The following is a 22206-nucleotide window of genomic DNA, read 5'->3' on the forward strand; positions in this document are numbered from 1 at the left end:
TAGATGGGTACCTATCTTTGTTGTATTGCACAATTTGAGCAAAGTTACAGAGTAACGATAAATTATTTAGTGAGTTCCATATGGGTAACGAACTAGACAGTTGGAGGCTTTTAGGTAGATTTGTGGTAGGTGCCGTGTAAACATCCAAAGATGAGCGTGATGGCCGTATTTATTTTTCATACCTACCTTGAACCCCTCTAGTGCAACCTGTTAATAGAGGGGTTCACCAAATCACTTGTGACATAATAACAGACATTGAGCGTTTCCGGCAATTTGTGTATTCGTTGCCCGCCTAATATCTCATTTGTCTCATTATTATGCACATGAAACATACTCATTTAAAGTCACACAACTTTTGTTTACGCATATTGAAAAGAAAATGCTGATTGACATCACAATTTTGTATTGTATTTCAATTCAATAAATACATGCTAATTAGCCACTTGTCCGCGATAGTTTTTGCCGGCGTATTTAGACAGTGCTCCTAATTCCTCTTCTATCCTCAAGATCTGGTTGTACTTATCGATGCGCTCGCCTCGCACGGGCGCACCACACTTGATCTGGCCTGCGGACAGTCCCACCACCAAGTCAGCGAGGAACAGATCAGAAGTGTCTCCCCATCTATCACAGACACACACGCCAAAATTAGCCGATTTCAAAATCTTGAAGCATTCAATGATTTCACTCAGAGTTCCCGCTTGATTTATTCTCAAGCCAATCGTGTTACCGGCTTTCTTCTCGACGGCAAGGCCAACTCGCCTGAGGTTCGTCTGCGTCAAGTCGTTGCCGAACAGCTGTGCATTAGTGCGAGTGGTCAGCAGCGACCACGCCGCCCAGTCGTCGTAGTCGAAGGCATCCTCGAGTGAGCACACGGGGAACTCCTTCACATTGTCCAGGTACACTTCCGCGAGCTTGTCGGATGACATGTATTCTTGTGGATTGGAATTAGGGTTTTTGAATTCTAAATCATAAGCACCGTCTTTATATAAATCAGAAGCCGACGCGTTGATGCCTATTTCAGCCTTTCCGAAGTGTCCGCATTGTTTAATAGCATCGGTAAGGAAAAGAAGCGCATCTCTGTGACTTTGTAGCGGGATTGAGAAGCCACCGTTATCGCTCACGTACGCCGTATCCACGTTATATTTTGCTTGTATGAGTTGTTTAACGTACGTGTATATTTCTGTTCCAATACGCATCGCTTCCGCAAATGATGACGCTCCGGTCGGCATGATCACGTATTCTTGAAATGGCAATCCATTGGAGGACAGGATACCGCCTGTCAGGATAGTGAAATGAGGAACTGGCAGTATGATGGTGGTGACTCCAGCCATGTCCGAGATATGTCTGTACAGTGGCATGCCCTTCTTAGCGGCTCCAGCTTTGGCCACCACCAGCGACACCGCCATGATCGCGTTGGCGCCGAGACGTGATCGGGTGTCGGTTCCGTCGAGAGCGATCATGAATTGATCGATCTCTTTTTGCATGGTGACCTCTAGGTTTTGCTTGATAAGTTCGGGCGCAATAATTGTGTTTATATTTTTGACAGCCCCATGTACACCCATGCCGTGGTATTCTGCTCCATTGTTGTCACGTAACTGTACGGCTTCAGCAATTTTCTTGATGTCGGTTGACGGAACGGCAATTCGAAATAGCCCGAGTTCGGTCACCATATCCACTTCGACGGTGGGCACGCCTGTCGCATCAAATATTTGACGAGCAAGCAAAAGTTTGATTGGCATTGTTGTGAATATGTACTTCAACAATTTAATTAATAAAAAGAATACTGAGTAAATCAAAATAAATTCACATCAAAAAATATTTTCTGACTTATTTCCATAAAAATCCAAAACTGTAAAACCTAATGTCATAAGTTGAAAGAACCGAATCAGTAACAGAATTTTGTTTCTTTTTTGTTGCTTCTATGCCAGTAACAATGTACTGTCATCATTTTTTAATACACACTCTTTGGTTGCCCGCGTGAAAAAACAATCCAAAATAAGTACTCGAGGCGCGACGCGGGCGCGGGTGTGAAAAGGCGCACGTGCGCAATAATCTGTATGTAAATCCTACATTACACTTCGATAAGGTGCTTTTTATTAATTGAAAAAGAGATTATATGCCGACCTATTGAGTTGCACCGTAGTCATTTATCTTTAACACATCGAAATAAAGTTTTTTATCAACCCTCATTCATGTTTTGGTTACCAATTTGATGTTTTTTTGTTTTATGAAAATTCTATTATTATAAAAGCTAAACCTAACATGTGTATATTTAAGTATCTCTATATTTTGAACGGAGCTGTTTTGTGAATAAATTGTGATTTATATTTAAGCTAAATATCAATACCTACCTAAAAACTTTTTTCATGAATAACTTCTAAGTAGCGAACCAAAAAAAATATAAGAACTAAAAGCATTAAGAGGTATTTTTCTTGAAAAATTAAAAGCATTATACACATACTTTGCAGGGGGCGCGTTGAAGTGGCGTGGACGACTTAATTGTGTTCTAATACACTACGACCCTTATTTAAGGGCGATCTTTCAATTTGCTTCGGTGTGATTCGCAAATATGTTGCTTACCCCTGTTTACACTTTTAGAAGCGTCGATTTTCGGCACAAGTGTACTTTTGCTTACAATGCTTTTTGTTTGTTCTATTAGGGGTGCATTTTTGTGAATATTTTATGTAAAATACTTTTTCGTAGACCGTTGTTAATAGAGGAACTAGAAGTAGGTATAGTAGAGGAAATAATTAGAGAATTTCGATTTGTTCCTTGGAGGTCTATGTTCAGTACTGCACGGCAATTGACTGATATGATGATGATGAAGAGAGAATATTCTAGGAACGGGGTAAGTATGGCAGAGTGCAAGGGAAGCAAAAACGTATGAGAGCGCGAAGTATGCACGATACGGACAGTTCAATACTTCGCTTTGATCCGAGTGAAGTGTGTGGGTTTGTGCGAAATCCGAAATCCGGTTATCCGAAACGCCTTTTCACTTATGCCCGTTTTCACCAACAACCTCTTACCGTTTCCCTATCTAAATGCTACTTTTAGTAAGGATCCCTCCCAATTTGACACCTACCTAAATTCATTTTCACCACACTTGTACATGGATCCCTTAAGTAAGTGACAGATTACTAGTTCTACAAACGATAATGCAAAGTCGATATTTTATCGATAAAATGATTTTTCTGTACTTCTTAAGAAATAAATGTCTATCGAGTATATATTACTTAAGCCTGTGAGTTTTTTTTTCTTTTGATGTTATTTTAATTTAACTTAAACTACATTACGCTATGTTTTATGCAATAAAACAGTAAAGAGGTTTTCTATAGGTGAATTTTTACCTATGTCATTCGCGCGTTTGTCAAATTGACTGATGTGTATGTGTACATAGAGTGAGGTTAATTTTGGGTTTATTATTGTTGAATAGATAAGTTTATTTTGGCAGAGAAGAGAAAACGAGGATAAACCTTTCTTGCAGAAGAAAAAGACAAGCTAGTGAAATTGCTGACGTCTCATAGAGACACAATATTAAACAAAAAACGGATGGGACCACGAACGAAGCCAAAAACAAAGCTTGGATCCAGTCACAAATAGTTTTAATGCGACAGGAACCCTTTACAGGTAAATGTGAATAATATCTGTGTATAATAATATAGTGTATTAAGATATTGCCGTACAACTGTGTTCCTTGTTTTACTGTCGGTTTCATTGTATTTTTGTTCTCCATGAGTTGATGGATTTAAGAATGGGGTTAAAATTATATATTTATTTAGTTTCAGGTGGTGCGAGAAATTGGAAAGACGTGTAAAAACATGCTGCGCCCAGCCCACCTCAAATTGAATTGGTGCAGGAGGATGATGATAATGTTTGGTACATCATATGAGGACTAATATTAAAATATTTGTTTACTATCTTTGTTTTAATTTACATAATTTATTATGTTCAATGTTAGCCTACTTCTTACCTCCAGAGGGTATCCCCTATCACCTAGGAGATAGGTTCCTCCATATTCACCATTTTCGAATCATTGGTATCTACTGCAGTTTTGGTATGGCCTATTCAAACCTGAGCGATATTCGCTGCCGCTGTGGGTAGAGGTAGATACCGCGCCGGTTTCGCTCAGGTATTTAGTATCAAGTATAGTTACCGGCACGGATATTGAGCTCTCGGCGGAAGAGTGGGGATCGCTTTGCGCACTGTACACAAGGCAATAAACCAATAAATGGCTTCTGCGCAGGTGAAGGTCAGGGCTCAATATCCGTGCCGATAACTATACCGCGGCTAGAGCGACCTGAGCGATATCCACTGCCGCTGTGGGTAGAAGTACATACCGCGCGGCAGCAGCGGCATGCATCCCGAACATCAACAGTAATATTAACGCATACCCACTGGGTTTTCTCTGTCGCAGGTGGTAGCGAATACCGCTTAGGTCTGAACAGTCATATTACCGCATACCCACAGGGTTTTCTCTGCCGTAGACGGTAGCGAATACCGCTTAAGTCTGAATAGGCCTATAGTTGTCCCGGCCACCGCGAAACTACATCAGTGATTACCAGATTTGCATCTGTTATGGTCTGTATATTTATGGACATGCAGGACTTCCTATTTTTGAATAATTCAGCGACATCACGACCTAGCAAGTGCATTCATAGCAAGTGATAACCTATAATCTTATAAAAAAGTCATGATCATCGTACTTTTTTCTCAGACATCTGCTCTTTCACGTAAGATAGGTACGTGGTCTTCTAATGATTATTATTTTACATATCCACAACCTCCACAGCTTCTAAACTTTCTAAAAGTTTACGTTTCATTTTTTTTTTGCTTTTTAAACATGGTATTTTTGGTGTTACATAACATATAAAGGTACATTTCACTATCCATCGCCAGAAACGGTTCAAAATATGTTTGTATTCTGTAATGATAATGATAAGAGTTGTTTAAGCAGGCATCAATCGGGCTCCCAAGTTTAAGTGAAATTTTTAGGTTAAAATTGACACCTAGGCTTTGGTGAAAATGAAATTCTTATTAAGTGTTCCGTAAATGCTCCCTAAATTTAGGTATTCGTTGGTGAAAACGGGCATTAACCCCATAACCATCAACCAGAAGAGACATAACTCAACAGATAATATTATGATGTGCCTATTGAGCAAACGCCTCCGTATAATTATCGATTAAGTATACATCATGATTAAACAAAACATTAAAATTTTCGGAAGCAATACACTCGATTATCAATAACAAAAGCCTGCTGTGACGAACACATTGTGGGAGACCTTATCGCTACAAATTAAAATGACACGTTTCATAGGATCCCACGGAATCCCATCATCACGCGATCACGAGCCGTGAGAATCGATTCTGTGGACCAATCGAGAAAAAAACAATTATATTCGTTTATCACACGCGATGTGTGACGTATCTAATTGTTGGATACTGTGGTGCAAGGGGAAACAATGTCCACCTTCGTTCCATAAATAAATTAATGTGAACGGCTGTAAGTTCGTTAATGTTGGGGTGTTTTGCTTTGTAGGGAAATTCGCTGCGATTTTAAGTGTCGTGTTTTACAATGATGATGAGGTACATAGCAATAGCTATATGCAGACAGATAATTAAGTATTAAAAAAATCTACTAAGTACGTTCTTTTTCAAATCAAAACTATAGTTACTTTATTTGCATAGGTACGTTTCAAGTTCGATTTCGAACTGATGACTCTAGTTTAGGTACTGTGTCAAAACTTTCTGAAAGGAAACTTAATCAAGCCTAAAATAACTGTTGACAGCATATATATACCTATTTGAATATTGATGTACTTCAATATACTAATATACTTAATAAAGATCCTGAAGGCTCCGAAACTACTGAACCGATTTGAAAAGTCTTTTACCGTTGGAAAGCTACGTTCTTCCCGAGAGACATAAGGCTATACCTATTTTATCCCGGTACGGGCATTTATCAAACGGGAAAACGAATAAATAGTACTTAATGAAAAAAACACAGAAAATCCTAAATGGAACCTGATTTTCTTCCAACTTTCAGAGACATATTTTCGTCAAATACAAACTGCAATGCTTGCCATTAATTGAGTGCACGTAATGAAACCGCATTAATGGTGTATCGACCATTAAAAGGTGCACAAACATTGCAGGGGTCGCGCCCTGGCACGACGATACCCGGGGGCTTCGTGGCCTGCATGCTCCATTAAGCATTGCACATCTGTATTCAGTATTTTATTCGTAAAATCGAAATATATAAACATTATTGCCACTTTTCGTTGTAATTTTATCAAAAACAAAAAAAAACTACCTTTATTTTCAGGCTGCATTTATAACTATAGAACGGGCTCGTCTATCCAAATCAAATGTTTAGGCTTTGTTTTGACTATTTAGATGAAGCCGAAAATCGATCTCAGTGGCATGCACTTGGAGAGGCCTATGTCCAGCAGTGGACTGCGATAGGCTGATGATGAGAAGATGGTTTATGTGAAGTTTGCACAAAATCTTTTCAGCAGTTCTCCATTTACACGTATCGAGACACGTAATTATTGAGCACATGTTACTGATGTTTAAAGCTGACCTCACCATAGTTGGGAAAAGGTTCGCGGCTCGGGTGATGATGGCCATGTTGTTAATGATGTTCAATAAATTCTAAGTGTCGGAGGCTAATGCTTGAACATGACATGCAATGGTCGTTGTAACTACGAGGTTGACGCTTTAAGTTAAATAAAAATCTATAAGTTTGACTTAACTTCTTTTAAACTTGTCTTAAAGATTGTTTTTGGCAGATTCAGTTTTAAAATGGTTTAAGAGCAGTTCTGAAGGCATCATGAGCTAGCTTGATTACAGTCGGGGCGGTTTTCAAGGAACATTATTTTAAACAAAAAATTATGAAACCATTTTAATTTTCAAATCCAAATAAGGTTTAAAAATCCTCATAAGTAGGTACTGCCTGTATAACCGCTCACTTACTTTACTATTCGTATTATTTAAATCCATCTGCCTAAACTTCCCAACTATCTTGGGGACTGCTTTCAATCTAACCGGATGCAGCTGAGTACCAGCGTGCCACATGGAGCAACTGCCTATCTGACCTCCTCAACACAGTTACCCGGGCAACTCGTGCCCCCAGCTAAGACTGGATTTCAGACTAACTGGCTTCTAAGACTGGTTGTCGACTGACTACCCGTAAAGAATTCCTAAGATGTCCAAATGACAGGGTTTAAATGTTATCATTTAAGTGCGGAGGTAAAATATAAGTAAATAATTATGTGCTTACCTCTAATAATGACTTTCTTCTGTTCTTCCTTGTTGTGTGTGTTGGCAACTCCTGATAGCATGGTCTCCGACGTGCAGCGGTCCACTCGAACCTGACCAAAGCGAAACTGAACTTGTAAACGTGAAATTATGTTTGTATGATCTTCTTTATCGCAAAAACTATTGAAAGGATTTTGATGAAACTTGACAGTGATATAGCTTAGGCATTAGAATAACATAAGTATATGGGGTGAGGGATACAGTACCTCAAGAAGTGGGTGAAACCTATGGCACATGCTAGTTTGAATATCATCACCGAACCCACTAGGTACCCAACTTGTCTATGAACGCATAAAAACCTGAACCTATTCCTATGTGATGTTGGGCTACCCAACCTTCCGTCACGCAGGGTCCTCAGGTGGTTATGAGGGGTAGGTAGGTACACGTATCAAATAAAATACAGAACTACGCGTCTAGGAATAGTTGAGGTAACTAATACCTAGTAAGAAGTAATCCCTTTATTTAATATACAACACTATTTATACTTATGAAAAGCTACGTGCTTATCTTAACTAATTAATATCTTATTAAATAGGTATTTTATCTGATCGTTGAATTCTTATTGTCTACTTATCTAAACGAATGCAATACGTGATCACAGATCACGCCGCCTCCGCTGCTCAATTTAGGAAACGTATACTTGCAGTTTGAAATCACCAAAATCCGATCTCTATCTACTTGTAATACCAATGAAAATCGCATAGGTAACCTGGGTAAGTATTGTTACGTATTTATGGTAAAATGGCTAAATCGTTTTGCCATTTGTATCGTGAAGGAGAACTTACAGTTAGCAGTTAGCGCTACTCTAAGGCCGGCAATACACGGACCGCTTGAAGCAGTCAGGGGCGACAGCTTCAAGCTGCGACTGCACAGTGAACTGCAGAGTTCTATGGACTCACATACACGAACCGCTCGAGCAGTTGCAACTGATTCGGGCGGTCGAAAGCTTGAAGCTATCCACCCTGACTGTTCCGAGCGGTCCGTGTATTGCCGGCCTTAGTGATACCAAACGTATAAGGCTACGATATTACTCACCAGTTCACCAAGAAAACTGATATAGCCAATAGCTAGCTTCAGAGTGTCAACTTTAGACAGCCTCTTTTCATACGGCAGGGTGGGGATGTGAGCTCTCAAGCCTTCGAACGCGTCGTTAATGGATTGCATTCGTCTGCGCTCGCGCAAGTTTGCGGCTTGCCGCTGCTGGATCTGCTGTTGGGGACACCGCAGCGATGACCGTCGTCTGTGCAGACGTCTGAAGTCTGACCTGCAAGGATATGGAACTGAAGTAACAAGGGACTTTTGATATGACAGGGCAGATCAGTCTGGATTTGAGCGCCATCTAAGAGTTTAGGGCTTGCAACCTAGACTGAGTAAGAAAGCTACGAATAATAATGGTCGAAGAATGTGTCCTTTTCTACAAGATTTTGATGAATGTCGCCTGCCTTTTCAAAAAAAGTTTCAACCACACTGTGAACTGCCCCAAATTGCACAATAAACATTTATTAGCTGGTGAAAGTAGGTACCTTATTATATCTAGATAGGTATTATTATATCTTATCTAGATATCTATCTTTTTTAATACGTAGGTGGAAATAAATCTATAATCAACAGTAAAGCAACAAAGTAAGTATTTATGCATAATTAAAAGACCCCACCGATTTTTATAAACCATCCGTCAGAATTTTTCCAAATAACTAACAACAAAAACCCTGAAAAAATACACTCAGCGGCACGGAATCTGGCCCAAGCACATTTTGGCCTTATAACCATTATTTAAATGAAAACTCAGGATTTTTATTTTAAAATTGTTTAATTTACTCATTTTCCAATAGAAAATGACTAACAAACAACAGAATTATGAGGATTTTCACTAAGTTTAATTGAGTTAGAAAACAGAGTCCTTTACCGCAATAATCACCATAAACTTTTAAATTCAAATTTTTTTACAAAACAGAAAGTTATCGAATTTTAATAATGGATGTTTCTTCCTCTTGATCTGATGAATGCTTGCATACGATCTGGCGTGCTCTGGATCGTGTTTTTTATCTCCACCTGGGAGATCTCCTCCCAGGCAGGTACCAGCGCGGTTTTCAGTTCACTGAAAGTCCGTAGTGGGTTACGACTTGCTCGGACCTGTCTTTTAAGCATGTTCCAGACATGTTCTACAGGATTTATGGCTGGGTTTCTTGCAGGCCAGTCCAATTTTTGAATACCGACCTCGAACAAGTAATCGGTTACTCAAAGAGCTGTGTGAGGTCGAGCATGGTCCTGCATTATACGAAATTCTTCACTTCCTATGAATCCCTGACAGAGTAAAACATGATTTAGAAGGATCTCTTCATTATACCGCACTGTTGTCAGACGACTTTCGACAACCAATAATTCAGTACGGGCTTCTGAACTTCTGCCTCGACAAACCAAGATGGACCCACCTTGAAAACCGACTGTTTGCTTGGTAGTGGTGGAAAGAAACCATTGTCCGCGCTTTCCCCGTCCACGTTCACGGCCGTCTGGAGCTCTTAGGACGACTCTGCATTCATCGGTCCATAAAATTTTACTCCATTAGTCATGCGTCCAATTTGCATGTTCTCTTGCAAACCTAAGTCTGGCTACGCGATGGTGCGGGAGGAGTTCCGGGCCTCGAGTTGGTCTTTGAGCACGCACATCCCGTTCCTCTATCCTTCTTCTTATTGTGCACTTACGGACGTTGACTTCTCTTGCTGTTTGCAAAGGCTGGCGTATCTCTAACGCAGTGAGAATCCGATTTTTCATTATTGCACGTACGATAAATCGGTCGTCGTGCGCCGACGAACACCTTACACCCCACTTTCTGGTCTTCTTGTGTAAAGGCCAGTCTGGTCAAGCATTTTCTATACATATCTTTCACTTATACGCGGTGCACTTAAAGTTTCAACCATCTTCCACTGCGTACGCCCTTGACGTTTTAGCAACACTACTTGAGCAACTTGAGCTGCAGTAAGGGTAATTTTCAGATCAAATTGTGAAAAAAGAGAAACAAAAAACGATCATAATCATTAATTTTTTTTTGGAACGTGCTTAGTACTTCGGCAATTTCTATCTGAATTTAAACTTAACTTTCTGCTTTGTGTTCCAACAACGGAATCTGCTTCTAGTGTTATAAAAGTTAAACAGACACACATTTTTCTGTATTTTAATTAACAAATACGAAAGGACAGACAATATGTCATATGAAATTAGAATTTACAACAGCTATCTGGGCTGATATCTACTTGTGTTTGTTTGGGCCAAATTCCGTGCCGCTGAGTGTACGTACAATAGACCACATAGGTAACTTTGGACATAAAAAATAATGAACATTCGCTAAAGTCGCTGTAGCTCATAATATTTTTATCGTTTTGCACTGAACGAAACCATTAGTGATACACAACAATATAAAGGGAAAATAGAAAAATTTTAGCAGAGCATGATCAGAAACGGGACAGGAAGAAGAAGTTCAGAAATGACCTAAAAAATAAGGTCCTTACCTCCTTCTCGGCGTTGACAGATTTTCCTGGTCACTCGCGTACAGACTCCCGTCAGACATTGAAGAATCGTCGTACATATACATGTCAGAACTGTTGGCCGAGGTCGGGGATCCTCCCACGGGCAAGGGCACAACACTACTATTCTCCAAAGACGAACATCTAACACCATTAGACCCTTCCATGGTTTAAGAAACTACTTAATCAAGCACTTCAAATTGTGACCACAACACATAACTAGAAGTAAACTTCCACTATATGAGAAATAGGAGACCAGGAGATGTGTTCCCTATGACAGTTGACGAATTTGTGACGAACTGAGGGTCAGAGGGATGGCCTCGCGCCCAGAGACTCCGCCCTAATAGAAACTCTCCGCCCACGTGCTGAACGACCGAACTAATCTGGCCTTCCACAAAGCGCAAATGAAACCCTCTTTTTTAAAAACCGCGTACAATAGCGAAGGGGAGCGTGGGTCTATTCTAACTGGTTTGTACTCAGCAATGGTATACAATGTTATCCTTTACAAATCGTTGAGGCAAGAGTAATCTGATCATTAATAGTCTGCTATAACAAAAGAAGGTGGGACAAACTATTTGAACAATCTCTGCGTAACTTATATTTAATGACTATTAAACATTTTTTTTAACTAACTAACTGAAATAAAGAAAATGTTTATGTGTACTTGTGAGTGTAAAAGATGTATTCTTTTTTATTGATGCTTCAGAGAAGGAGTGGTCAACATTTCTAATTTTATGTCTCTCAGATATTCTTGCCACTGTTGACAAATGGCTTATAATTTTAAAAAGGCTGATCTTGACAAAATATTATTTTTAAGAATAACAGTAGGTACTTAGTTTAAGAGTAACTGTAACATATTATGTTTAAGAATAACAGTTTATCTGTTTAAGAGCAGTGGCGGCCCTAGGGGTGTGCGAACTGTGCCTTCGCACAGGGCCTCGCGCTACAACCCACACTAATATAAAAAAAATAGAATTAAAAAATACATATATATCTGGTCCAAGAAAAAAAAATTTTTTTCTTTATTTATTTCTTATTCATTCTGCGTTTACTTTTTGAGTTCTCAATTTAACAAAAAAATTGGAACACCAACGTAACAAAAACAACTGGCTCTCGATCCAGTCACGGATTCTTTTTATTTGTGCTTAATTCCGAGTTTAATTTGAGAGTCCTTAAACAAACAATTTAAAAAAATTCGCGCTCGCTACGCTCGCGGCTGTTCACTTGTCAGTACAGTTCATTCTAACATGATTAGAGTACTTTTATGTCCCAAAACTCAAAAATTTTCGCGCTCGCTACGCTTGCGGCTGTTCGCTTGTCAGTACCGTTCATTCCAACATGATTTGAGTACTTTTATGTCCCAAAGCTCCAAAATTTTTGCGCTCGTTACGCTCGCGGGTGCATTATTTTCCACTTCTTATATGTTTTTTCATCCTTTTTTAGCCGAACCTAGAAGGTAGCGCCGCTTGTTAGTCCTTTTATTAACAAGAAAATAACTCCTAGCTCACAACAGACTTTTCACGTAGGACAAAGGGCCTCGCATAGACCTGCCGCACGTAGCCTCGCAATGGCTAGGGCCGCCGCTGTTTAAGAGCTAGGACAGACATTGCAGACACACATAAGTAAAAAGCACCCTATTTCATCATCTTCATCATCATCATCATCATCTCAGCCATAGGACGTCCACTGCTGAACATAGGCCTCCCCCTTTGATCTCCACAGATACCCTATTTCAATATGATTCAATCACAATTCAAATCTGAGACTATCTAATGACTTGGCACGTTACCTATATTCTATGCTTAGGTACTTTATGTCATAATCGGTGCAAGTAGCTTGCGCATAATGAGGCACAGGCACAGGTTAGGTACATGCATTTTAAAAATGCGCATGTCCAGCGACTCGCGCATGTACCGAAGCAAAATATCTACCAGCGTGCTCTCCAGCTACCTACATGCACCGTGTAGACGCACCCTAAATCCGATCCTACACATACACATAGATTTTCGAACAATCGAAGTCAAAAAGATGTTGAGGTAGATTGTATCAGTGAAACCAATCTTGTACTTGCGTAAATCATGGTCGGCGGCCGGCGAGATAAGAAGTTCCATGACAAAAATCACGTTACCATCGGTAAAGCCATTCAAAAGCATGAGTGGTTCTCATATGGCGGGAACAGTCAGTAACTCCAATAATAAATTCGCTACAGAGACCAAGTGACTTCTTGGCCAAAGACTGGTTTTAATTTTGTCTACGACTGCCGTCCAACCAGGTAACTCTCCCAGTCTGTTTGGATTTGGTACGTTTCCATTGATTTTTGCGATGAGATGGAGAGATTTTTTATCTTTTTTGGGTTGAATTTTTATTATCACAGTTTTCATAAAAAAAAAACATGATATTTCATGATTTTGGGAGTTTAATAAGATTTTGGTCGTGCCGCACTGGAATGACATTGACGTTTTATTAATTTCTACCAAACTGTCAAAGTTCAAAGTTGCCAAAACGCAGCCTCACAAACTTGCGAATACTTGCGATAGCATTTTCGATTAATGAGTAAATTAATATCTGTTAATGTTCTGAAAGCATGGCATACAACTGCAGTGTTTTAGCATCAAATCATTGAGCTATCAAACACGTGATACCCATAATATTGACGAGGCAGCGACAATAACGCTTTAATTGGTTGGAACTTTAGTACTAAATAATTTGAATCATTATGTTCATAGTGGGCTTAACCGGTGGATTGGCGACTGGAAAAAGTACAGTACTTTCAATATTTCGAGGAAATGGCATAGCAGTCATTGATGCAGATGAAGTAGCTAGAAAAGGTATCAGTTGTTCTTATTTACTTCCATTATATTTTTAAAGATTTTAAGGCATTACTTGGTTTGCGAATGTGCTAAGAGCGTTGCCAAGCTGTATAGCAAAGCGATTTTTTATACATATCACGCATGGCTATGGATTTAATTATTAACTTAAAATGGATATTACACCATCACATCATCAGATAAAAACTGATTTGGTATTCAGACCTCTTTTAGTTTGATATTCTCAGAAGCTGAGTGTAGGAAGTGTGTATGTTTATTTTATTTATAATCATTTAAAAACTGGCATACATCATGATAATTCCTAAACCTGCAATACACTGTCAATGTCTAACTCCTTGATTTAACCCGGCAGCTGTTATTCTTGTTGGATGAGATTATTAGTCTTTTTTAATACAGCAAATATTAGAAGTAGCATCATAGCAGGGTGAGTTGCATGATTAAACTGTAACTATAACGAAACCATAACCAGCCATGAAAATACAGACCATTGGTCAAATCAGCAATTTTATAGTTACATGGTGCAACTAGCTGTAAGAATACATTTTGAATTCTCACTGCTTGTGCAGTTGCTGTCATAAACAAGGCATTAATATCTGGCTGTATGTGTTTGCGCTTCTATCCAACAAGGTTTCACATAAATACATACAAACCAGTAGTCGGCAGCAAGAATCAATGTTGACGCTTACTCACCAAGGTTGCTAGCATTCAAACAATATTGCAGTTTACTTACAACAGCTGCAAAAATTCTTAAGTTGCTCTTTATCTTGAAATCAGACTTACAAATATCCAGGACAGGTTATCTGTTCAGTGCAAAATTCAATCTTTCCTTTATGTGCACTATTCTTGTATGAGCCCTCAGTATATTGATAAAATCAAAATATTTAAACAAGTTAACATCAATGACAGATATTTCTGTAGCACAATACTGGAATACTTGAAGTGAGGTATTTGTAAAGGGATTATTCAATTCTATGTATTATTAAAAACCGCATAGTATTCTTTAAAAAAAATAATCACCATTCTTCTGAAGAATTCTGAGAATAATTAAAATTCACTTGTAGTTGCTCACGTTTTCACCAGAACTCTGGAGAAACGTCTTCCCACACCTAGACAAAATATAGCCTACCCCAGGATATGTTAGCTTCCCAACAGTGTTATAATTTTTCAAATCTGTTTGGTGGATTTTAAGTCATGGTCTCAACCAAAGAAACAAAATTTTTTATTGGGTGGTGGTCTCCAATTCCATTTCAATTGAATCATGTACCCCTCAGTAAGACTGCTTGTCAAACTTTTTAGATTCTTACTTACAGACAATAAATGCCAAAGATGAAATGACAGCCGAGACTCATGCTTTTAGGTACAACCACTGTACCTTACACTAACTAAAACACATTTTTTTCAACCTTTTGTGTAGTAAGCATCCATGTTCACCGTAAGAGATGAGGGCTAAACAAAATATACATGTTATATTTTATGTCATATTTCATATAGATCACCATCTTTGTTAAATAATTTTATATACTTTGTTAAATAATTGGTGTAATTAGTCTGTAAGCTTTCTTTAAAACAAAATAAATAAATAAATCTCCGAAGCCTTTACCCAATTATGTTGGGGTCGGCTTCCAGTCTAACTGGATTCAGCTGAGTACCAGTGTTTTACAAGGAGCGACTGCCTATCTGACTAAGCCATAAACAGTGCCTGTTATTCGAGTTCGCGTCGCGTGAGTCCACATTCTAAAGGCTCATACGGTCAAGGCATTCACTTTTCCAGCCTTGATTCTGTTTAATGTACTTATGCTATTATATGTTTGACATTTCAATTAAAATTCCACACAGGCATGTAATTTTCATATTTTTGCCACGACATAATGCATTCGGTTATAATTGTATTTTTTTTTTTAATAAGTCTCCATGGAGTGTCTTGACGGTTCTTCTCCATGAGACCAACTCTTTGAAACCGTGCAATCAGTTTGACGTTTCGAAAGAGCTTTCATAGGCCTATTTTAAATAAAAAGATAAGCTTTTGACTCCTCATTTATTGCTACTTTATGATAACAAGAGCACTATTTGTTTCAGTTTTAGAACCTGGAACGAAAGCGTGGAAGGAGCTAAGAGATTACTTCGGAGATGAAGTACTATTACCTGATGGTAAAGTCAACAGGGCGCGGCTAGGCGAAATCGTTTTCGACGATATTGAGAAGAGGCGGAAACTAAACGCGATCACACATCCGAGGATACAAACGGCGATGATGAAGATGGCGGTATCATACTTCTTCTCTGGTCACAGCTACATAGTCATGGAAGTGCCATTGTTGTTCGAGACCGGAAAAATGTTGACCTTCATGCATAAAATTATCACAGTTGTTTGGTGAGAGTTAATCTTTATAATGTTTTTTTATTTTGTTCGTCGGATGACGTCAATTGTGTGAAAGGTTTCTTAAGCAAAAGGCCGAGAGTTTCTAGTACAGGTACATAGTACTCTCCAATTTCTTGTCGTCACGGGACATTGCGGGAATCGCTATGCAGAAACCATTTCTTGAGTATCTGCAACAGAGGTATGGGTACTCCACATGAGCTCCTTGTATTCGGTGTTTTGCAAGAACTACCTATGTCTAATTTCCGTCAGCAAACCAAAACACCCATAATGGTTTTAATTTTTAGGGTTAATTCTTAGCTGACTGGTGGGAGGACTCAAAAAATCGAGAGGTGTGGAGGCAAAATGGAGAGGCCTTTGCCCATCAGTGGGACAGTACAGGCTAAGAAAAAAAAATCTTAGCTGCACTGGGCTGCACATTCGAGAGATGTGGACGCACCCGTATAGCTTATTTATCTAAATCTAAAAAAATCTGTCTTACCATTTCAGTGAAGATCATCAGCAACTAGAGAGATTGTGTAAACGCAACGATTTCTCGGAGACAGTTGCTAAGAAGCGCATCACTTGTCAAATGCCACTTGAGGACAAAGTGGCGAAGTCCCATTTCGTTGTGGACAACTCGGGGAGCTTGAGCAGTACCAGGCAGCAGACGGAAGGCATCATCAGAGTCCTCAGACGATCCAAGTTTACTTGGTAAGTTGTTACAAGTGTACATTACTATACTATAGTCCTGGATTTATGAAGGCCGTATAGGCCGTACACGGCGAAAATAAAGTAGGTAGTCTACACTCATTAAAAATATAAATCCGGCACTGCTATACTACATTGCTGTAGGTAGTTAAAAAGGTATACAATCTTGATGAGACTTTACGTATTAAAAAAAACTACTTTTTAAAACAAGGATTCAGTTGATTAAGTGATAATCATCATTGACGTCGCATTTTGTTTTAAGGTGAGTTTTGCATAAAAAGTCCTGTCAAAATTGTTTATCTTTTTTTACGTAACTAAACCAATGGTTGGAGTATAGCTGTTTCAGGCGGTTCCACCCGCGGTCTCTTGGGAACTACTGCCCGCACGTGGATAAAAAGTAGCCCATGTCCTTCCTCAGGCTCATTTAAAGAATGAAATTTAAATCGGTTCAGTAGGTTTAACGATAAAGCGATCTCTCATTTATAATATTACTTATAAAATACTAGCTGTTCCCCTCGGAAGTTCGGTATAATTCTATCTTAGACATATCACCTTCTTTATTTTCAATTTTGAATTTCAATATTCAAACATCTCATCTCACTCACATACTCACTCAATAGTAGATATCCCTAAGTTCAATAATAACACTGGTTTACAAATTACTTATTATATTTTTTTGTTGCAAAGTTGAAATATATAATTCCTTGTAGAATATTTGACACTTAATCGAAGTCCAGAACATAAAGTTGCACTAGCACGTCGGGTAACTTTATGTTCTGGACTTTGATTATGTATCAAATATTCTACAAGAAATAATATATTTCAACTTTGCAACAAAAATGCAGTAAACTAGTGTAATTTTACGTTCATCTTCAATGTAAACAGATTTAAGACAAACTGGCTTTTTCATGTCAGTGAAAATAGATTTTTCTATTGGTTGTTTAATGACTTCTCAGCTTTGGTAAAATGTTGGCCTAAAACTTGCATTTATTTGTTTCAGGTATTTCCGAGCAATAATTGGTATTGCGTTCCTTTCTTTAGTTTTTGGCATCGGACATATAATCAGTAATTTAATGTATAACAAATGAAACATAGTTGTATTTAACGTTTATTTGAAACCAAGGAAGCTTGCCCTGTAATCGTAATTTAGTGGTGTAGTCAGGTACAGTCAGGGAAGGTTCGTATTTGACGGAACAAGCGTCGCGTTAAACAGACGTACATGAAGAAACAGGTTTCCGGTACAGACAAATCGGCACAGGTATACTTAATATTGTAATATAATCTATTCACTCTCTTATAAAGAAACAGGTTGTAATATCAGGTTTAAGGACAGATTGACCTGTTTCTTTATGCAAGCACCCTTACCGATGATGCGTCAGTGCGTCAATCATACATTTACGATACGCTCGACGCATTTTCCGTCAGATGCGAACCTTCGCTCAGGCCCAAGTTCATCGACAGTATAAACGTCGGTTTTCTTAAAACAACAGCCTACTATGAATTTGACTTTCAATGTTCAGAGTGAACAGTTGTTCAAACAAAATGGACGTTTATATTGTCGGCGAACTTCGGCCTAAGTAACATTAGATAAACTACGGGTTTTAGATAAATTACGTAGTGATTTTATGTACAAACACTTGTGTGAGTGAAGTTACTAATTATCAACACAGTCATGTTAGTTAGCAAGCTACCTTATTTGTATTGGTTAAGGGACGTTTCATGTAAATACTGACAAACCAGTAGTGCAGCTTTTATTTATGGGAAATCATAAAATGGCTCCTCCCGCTGTGGGTTAGCAGCGTGAGGGAGTGTCAGACTTACTGACTAAAACCTATCATGTTCTTTCGTTGGCCTTTCATGTACCCGGGCTGCGGTAAATTTCGAACAATCCCGCAGCCCCGGCGGGCCTAGGCCCTGCAGGGCCCCGCTGGGGACCAGTGTTGCAGCTGCGGCCGACTTCATGCAGTCGCCGCATGTGCGGCCGGCAGTTTGCATTCAAAACGTACCTTTGCTTGTTGTTTTTATAACTTAAAAAGATATTTCTTTTTTTTTCAATGTTCAAGTATACTTAGTTACCGGCACGGATTTTGAGCTCTCGGCGGAAGAGTGGGGATCGCTTTGCGCACTGTACACATAAGGCAATAAAGCAATAAATCGCTTCTGCGCAGGTGAAGGTCAGGGCTCAATATCCGTGCCGATGATTATAAGTATACATTAATACATAGAATCCTGCTACTTCTGATCCTATTTTATGGCATAAACAATAGAATTATTAAAGCAACTGCTGCTGTGTATGAATGCGTGTTTTGTGTGTGTATGTATGTATATGTTGTCTTACCACTGACTGTACTTGTGTATTTTAAATATTAACTTAGTTGGAGTCCTAGTTTTACGGCATAAGCAATATATATGTGAATATCTTGTGATCAAATAAACAATATTAATATTATCAGTGTGATAGTTCTATTAGTGTGTGTAGATTCTTAAGTATAAGTCAGTAATTTAGCTTGACTTTATTTAATGCTAGAGGCCGGAATGGATGCACTTAATAGCAAGGCTTTCCCAGCCTTATTGAATGAATGTTTCCGTCGGAACAATTTTACGCACCCGGATAAGAAGTAGCTAATATACATAATAAAAAAAATCAGACCCGTAGTTTTTGAAAGTAGAGTGTTAAAAAGAAGAAACAAATAAAACATATTTTTTCTTTTTTGTAATCATCTTTCTAATAGTAAATTAGTATGAATTAGTTCCGACAATTTCATAGTTCGTTGTAATGATGTGAACTATTTACAAAATTGAAACATGAATGCTGCGTGCTATCCGGTATTCATCACAATGTAGATTTTAAATAAATAGCCAAAGCAATATTAAAATGTTATGTAATTTATATTATTTTACATTTTGTACCTATAACGTAAGCTTTTCATCAAACGGTAATAATAATAGGGGATGGTGGGAAGGGAACATACAAATTGGTTAATTTTAGATGTTAATATTTGGTGTGTCATTCCGAAATATGACTCAGTCAACTCAGTCGAAGTGTATCTTATTGGTGTACAGACAGACATCAATCTATGTCATTCTGTCTTTCTTCAATAGATTTTCAACCTTATCACAATAGTGGAGGGTTCATGTTGGATTGACCTGCTGGCGTCTATCTCATAATATGAGACTCATATTGGTCATATTATACTGCTGCGAAAAGTTTAGCCTATTTTGTGTCAAATGTGAGTCAAACACAAACACTATTCGATTATATAGCATCGATGAATGATGTCATGAGCACTGGCCGTATTTCGAAATACACGTTTAAATAGTATTTATTTAATTCAGGTTATGGTAAGCAATGTGGATTGTAATGTACCTATTGTGCTCAGTTAAATATATTGTAGAATTTAACAGTGTTAGCTAACTAATGTCAAATGATATATTTTGTTAATAGAATTCACCAACTTATTAATGTTTTATATGAGCAATAAATCAAAGAGAAATAGTCTATAGTAGTTCGCCAAGTTCTAATGGGTACGTGTCAGAGTCAGCCTATTTCGAAACTTGTGTTCAGCAATAAAACTTAGCCAGCTTAAGTGAAATGTGTTGTTTAGTAAATAATAGAAATATAAGTACATATTGTTAAATTGTGATTAAACACGCACATTATTTTAAAATACTAATTTGGTTTGATTTATGAAAAAAGGTCATCATCATCCTCAGAGCCTTTTCCCAATAATGTTGGGGTCGGCTTCCAGTCTAACCGGATTCAGCTGAGTACCAGTTCTTTATAAGAAGCGACTGCCTATCTGACCTTCTCAACCCGGTTACCCGGACGACCCGATACCACTTGGTTAGACTGGTGTCAGACTTACTGGCTTCTGACTATCCGTAACGACTGCCAAGGATGTTCAATGACAGCCCGGACCTACAGTTTAACGTGCCATCCGAAACTCAGTTAATGGTGTCTAAGATTTACTTAGAAAGTACATACAAACTTAGAAAAGTTGCATTGGTACTTGCCTGGCCTGGGATCGAACCCGCGTCCTCATACTTGAGAGGTTGGTCCTTTACCCACTAGGCCACCACGACTTCATTGACTTGATTTATGAAAAAAGGTAATTTACCAATATTTTATGTACCTGGAGGTCGTGGCTACGCGACAGGCGCACGGCTCGGTCGTTCGTATCCTACGGTCGGTCTGTGGATAAGTTGTCGAGTTGCCCGGTTGATTGGGTTGAGGAGGTCGGATATTCAGTCGCTCCACTAGCAACCGACCTTAACACAGTCAGGAAAAAGCTATTGCTATAGTAAAATATATCACTACATGAACAAAACAAAGTCGCTTTTTCTGTCCCTGTATCTCTATTCCCCGTGTCCCGTTGAACTACGCAACGAATTTTCCCAGAATTTATTGGTTTTATAAGGCCTCGCCGGGCATGAGGCCTTTCAAAAATTTGATCACAATTCCAAGTGTTACAAGCACTTAAGTACTGAGTCACTCGTCGTTCGGAGTATATAGTACTGCTGAGTGAACGAAACCATACCGCGATTCAGGAAACGAGAACTTTGAACAGCGCCATCTAGTGGACACTTGAAACAAAGTTCTTCCTATGTGTTTTGCTGGGAAGAAGTGGCTCAACAAACTCCCCAGCAACACACGTCTGTCTATTAGGTAGGAAGAACCAGAATTTATTCATAACTGACTTGATTTACGATAATAATTAAAAATAGCCACTGGACATACTTGAATGCTGTGTAGTGCCACGTCGTGTCTAATTGATGAAAACACACGTTTTCATTATTTTTTTTGTAAAAAAGTTTTTTATTTACAGCTTTTCAGTGATACGAGTAGTTGTCACTATCGGCATAACTGGAAAGTTCTCATCAGTACAAATGATGTAAGCCCAAATAAAGGGTATTTGACATATTCAGCTGTCGTGTTCCCTCAACCTTCTCTGGTCTTTATCATCAGGTCAGCTCCAAATCCACTTCTTCACTGTTGCAAAGGTCTCGTCAATACAACTAATTTAAGCCCAAACACGAGGTAGTTTACATATTCAATTGTCGAGTTCCCTCGAACTTCTCTGGTCGCTATCATCAGGTCAGTTCCAAACCCTCACTGTTGTATAGTGCTTTCAGGCATACACCTGAGTGTCAAGTTATTATCCTATGTATGCCTACAACTTTCGAAGGTTGCCCTCAATTTCTCAGGGTTTCCATCATCAGATCCTGACCTGGTGACTATGTGACCAACTGACAGCTATTCCGCGTCGAACAAAAAAAAGAATCACGTAAACAGGCCTATAAACCTCGGCATAATCGATGTACATACATAGAAAAAAAAACATACCGGCCGAATTGAGAACCTCCTCCTTTTTGGGAAGTCGGTTAAAAAGTGGAACCATTATATGGAAATCCTGAATTTTCGCGGAACCCCTGAGGATCGGTCATGGAACCTCATGGTTCCGCGGAAAACTAT

At 38.7% G+C, this 22206-nt stretch overlaps 2 protein-coding genes and 1 long non-coding RNA gene across 3 annotated transcripts; 2 read left to right on the plus strand and 1 right to left on the minus strand.

Annotated features, from left to right (window-relative positions):
- Nucleotides 1–386: 386 nt before the first annotated feature.
- On the minus strand, nucleotides 387–11137 carry LOC110373893 (enolase). Its single transcript, XM_021331333.3, has 4 exons — nucleotides 10827–11137; nucleotides 8356–8584; nucleotides 7284–7373; nucleotides 387–1718 (listed from the first exon to the last, which is right to left on the minus strand). The coding sequence occupies exons 1-4, from the start codon at nucleotides 11006–11008 to the stop codon at nucleotides 432–434; spliced, it is 1788 nt and encodes a 595-aa protein (XP_021187008.1). The 5' UTR covers nucleotides 11009–11137; the 3' UTR covers nucleotides 387–431.
- On the plus strand, nucleotides 2993–3917 carry LOC135117288 (uncharacterized). The gene is made up of 2 exons (XR_010276769.1): nucleotides 2993–3627; nucleotides 3780–3917. It is a non-coding gene; the product is annotated as an uncharacterized LOC135117288 (long non-coding RNA).
- Nucleotides 11138–13344: 2207 nt separating the features above from the next.
- LOC110373883 (dephospho-CoA kinase domain-containing protein) lies at nucleotides 13345–20403 on the plus strand. The gene is made up of 4 exons (XM_021331321.3): nucleotides 13345–13669; nucleotides 15746–16037; nucleotides 16533–16736; nucleotides 17734–20403. The coding sequence occupies exons 1-4, from the start codon at nucleotides 13558–13560 to the stop codon at nucleotides 17819–17821; spliced, it is 696 nt and encodes a 231-aa protein (XP_021186996.3). The 5' UTR covers nucleotides 13345–13557; the 3' UTR covers nucleotides 17822–20403.
- Nucleotides 20404–22206: the final 1803 nt, after the last annotated feature.

Source organism: Helicoverpa armigera, chromosome 1 (assembly GCF_030705265.1).
Source record: "Helicoverpa armigera isolate CAAS_96S chromosome 1, ASM3070526v1, whole genome shotgun sequence".
In the NCBI taxonomy this organism is placed as follows: domain Eukaryota; kingdom Metazoa; phylum Arthropoda; class Insecta; order Lepidoptera; family Noctuidae; genus Helicoverpa; species Helicoverpa armigera.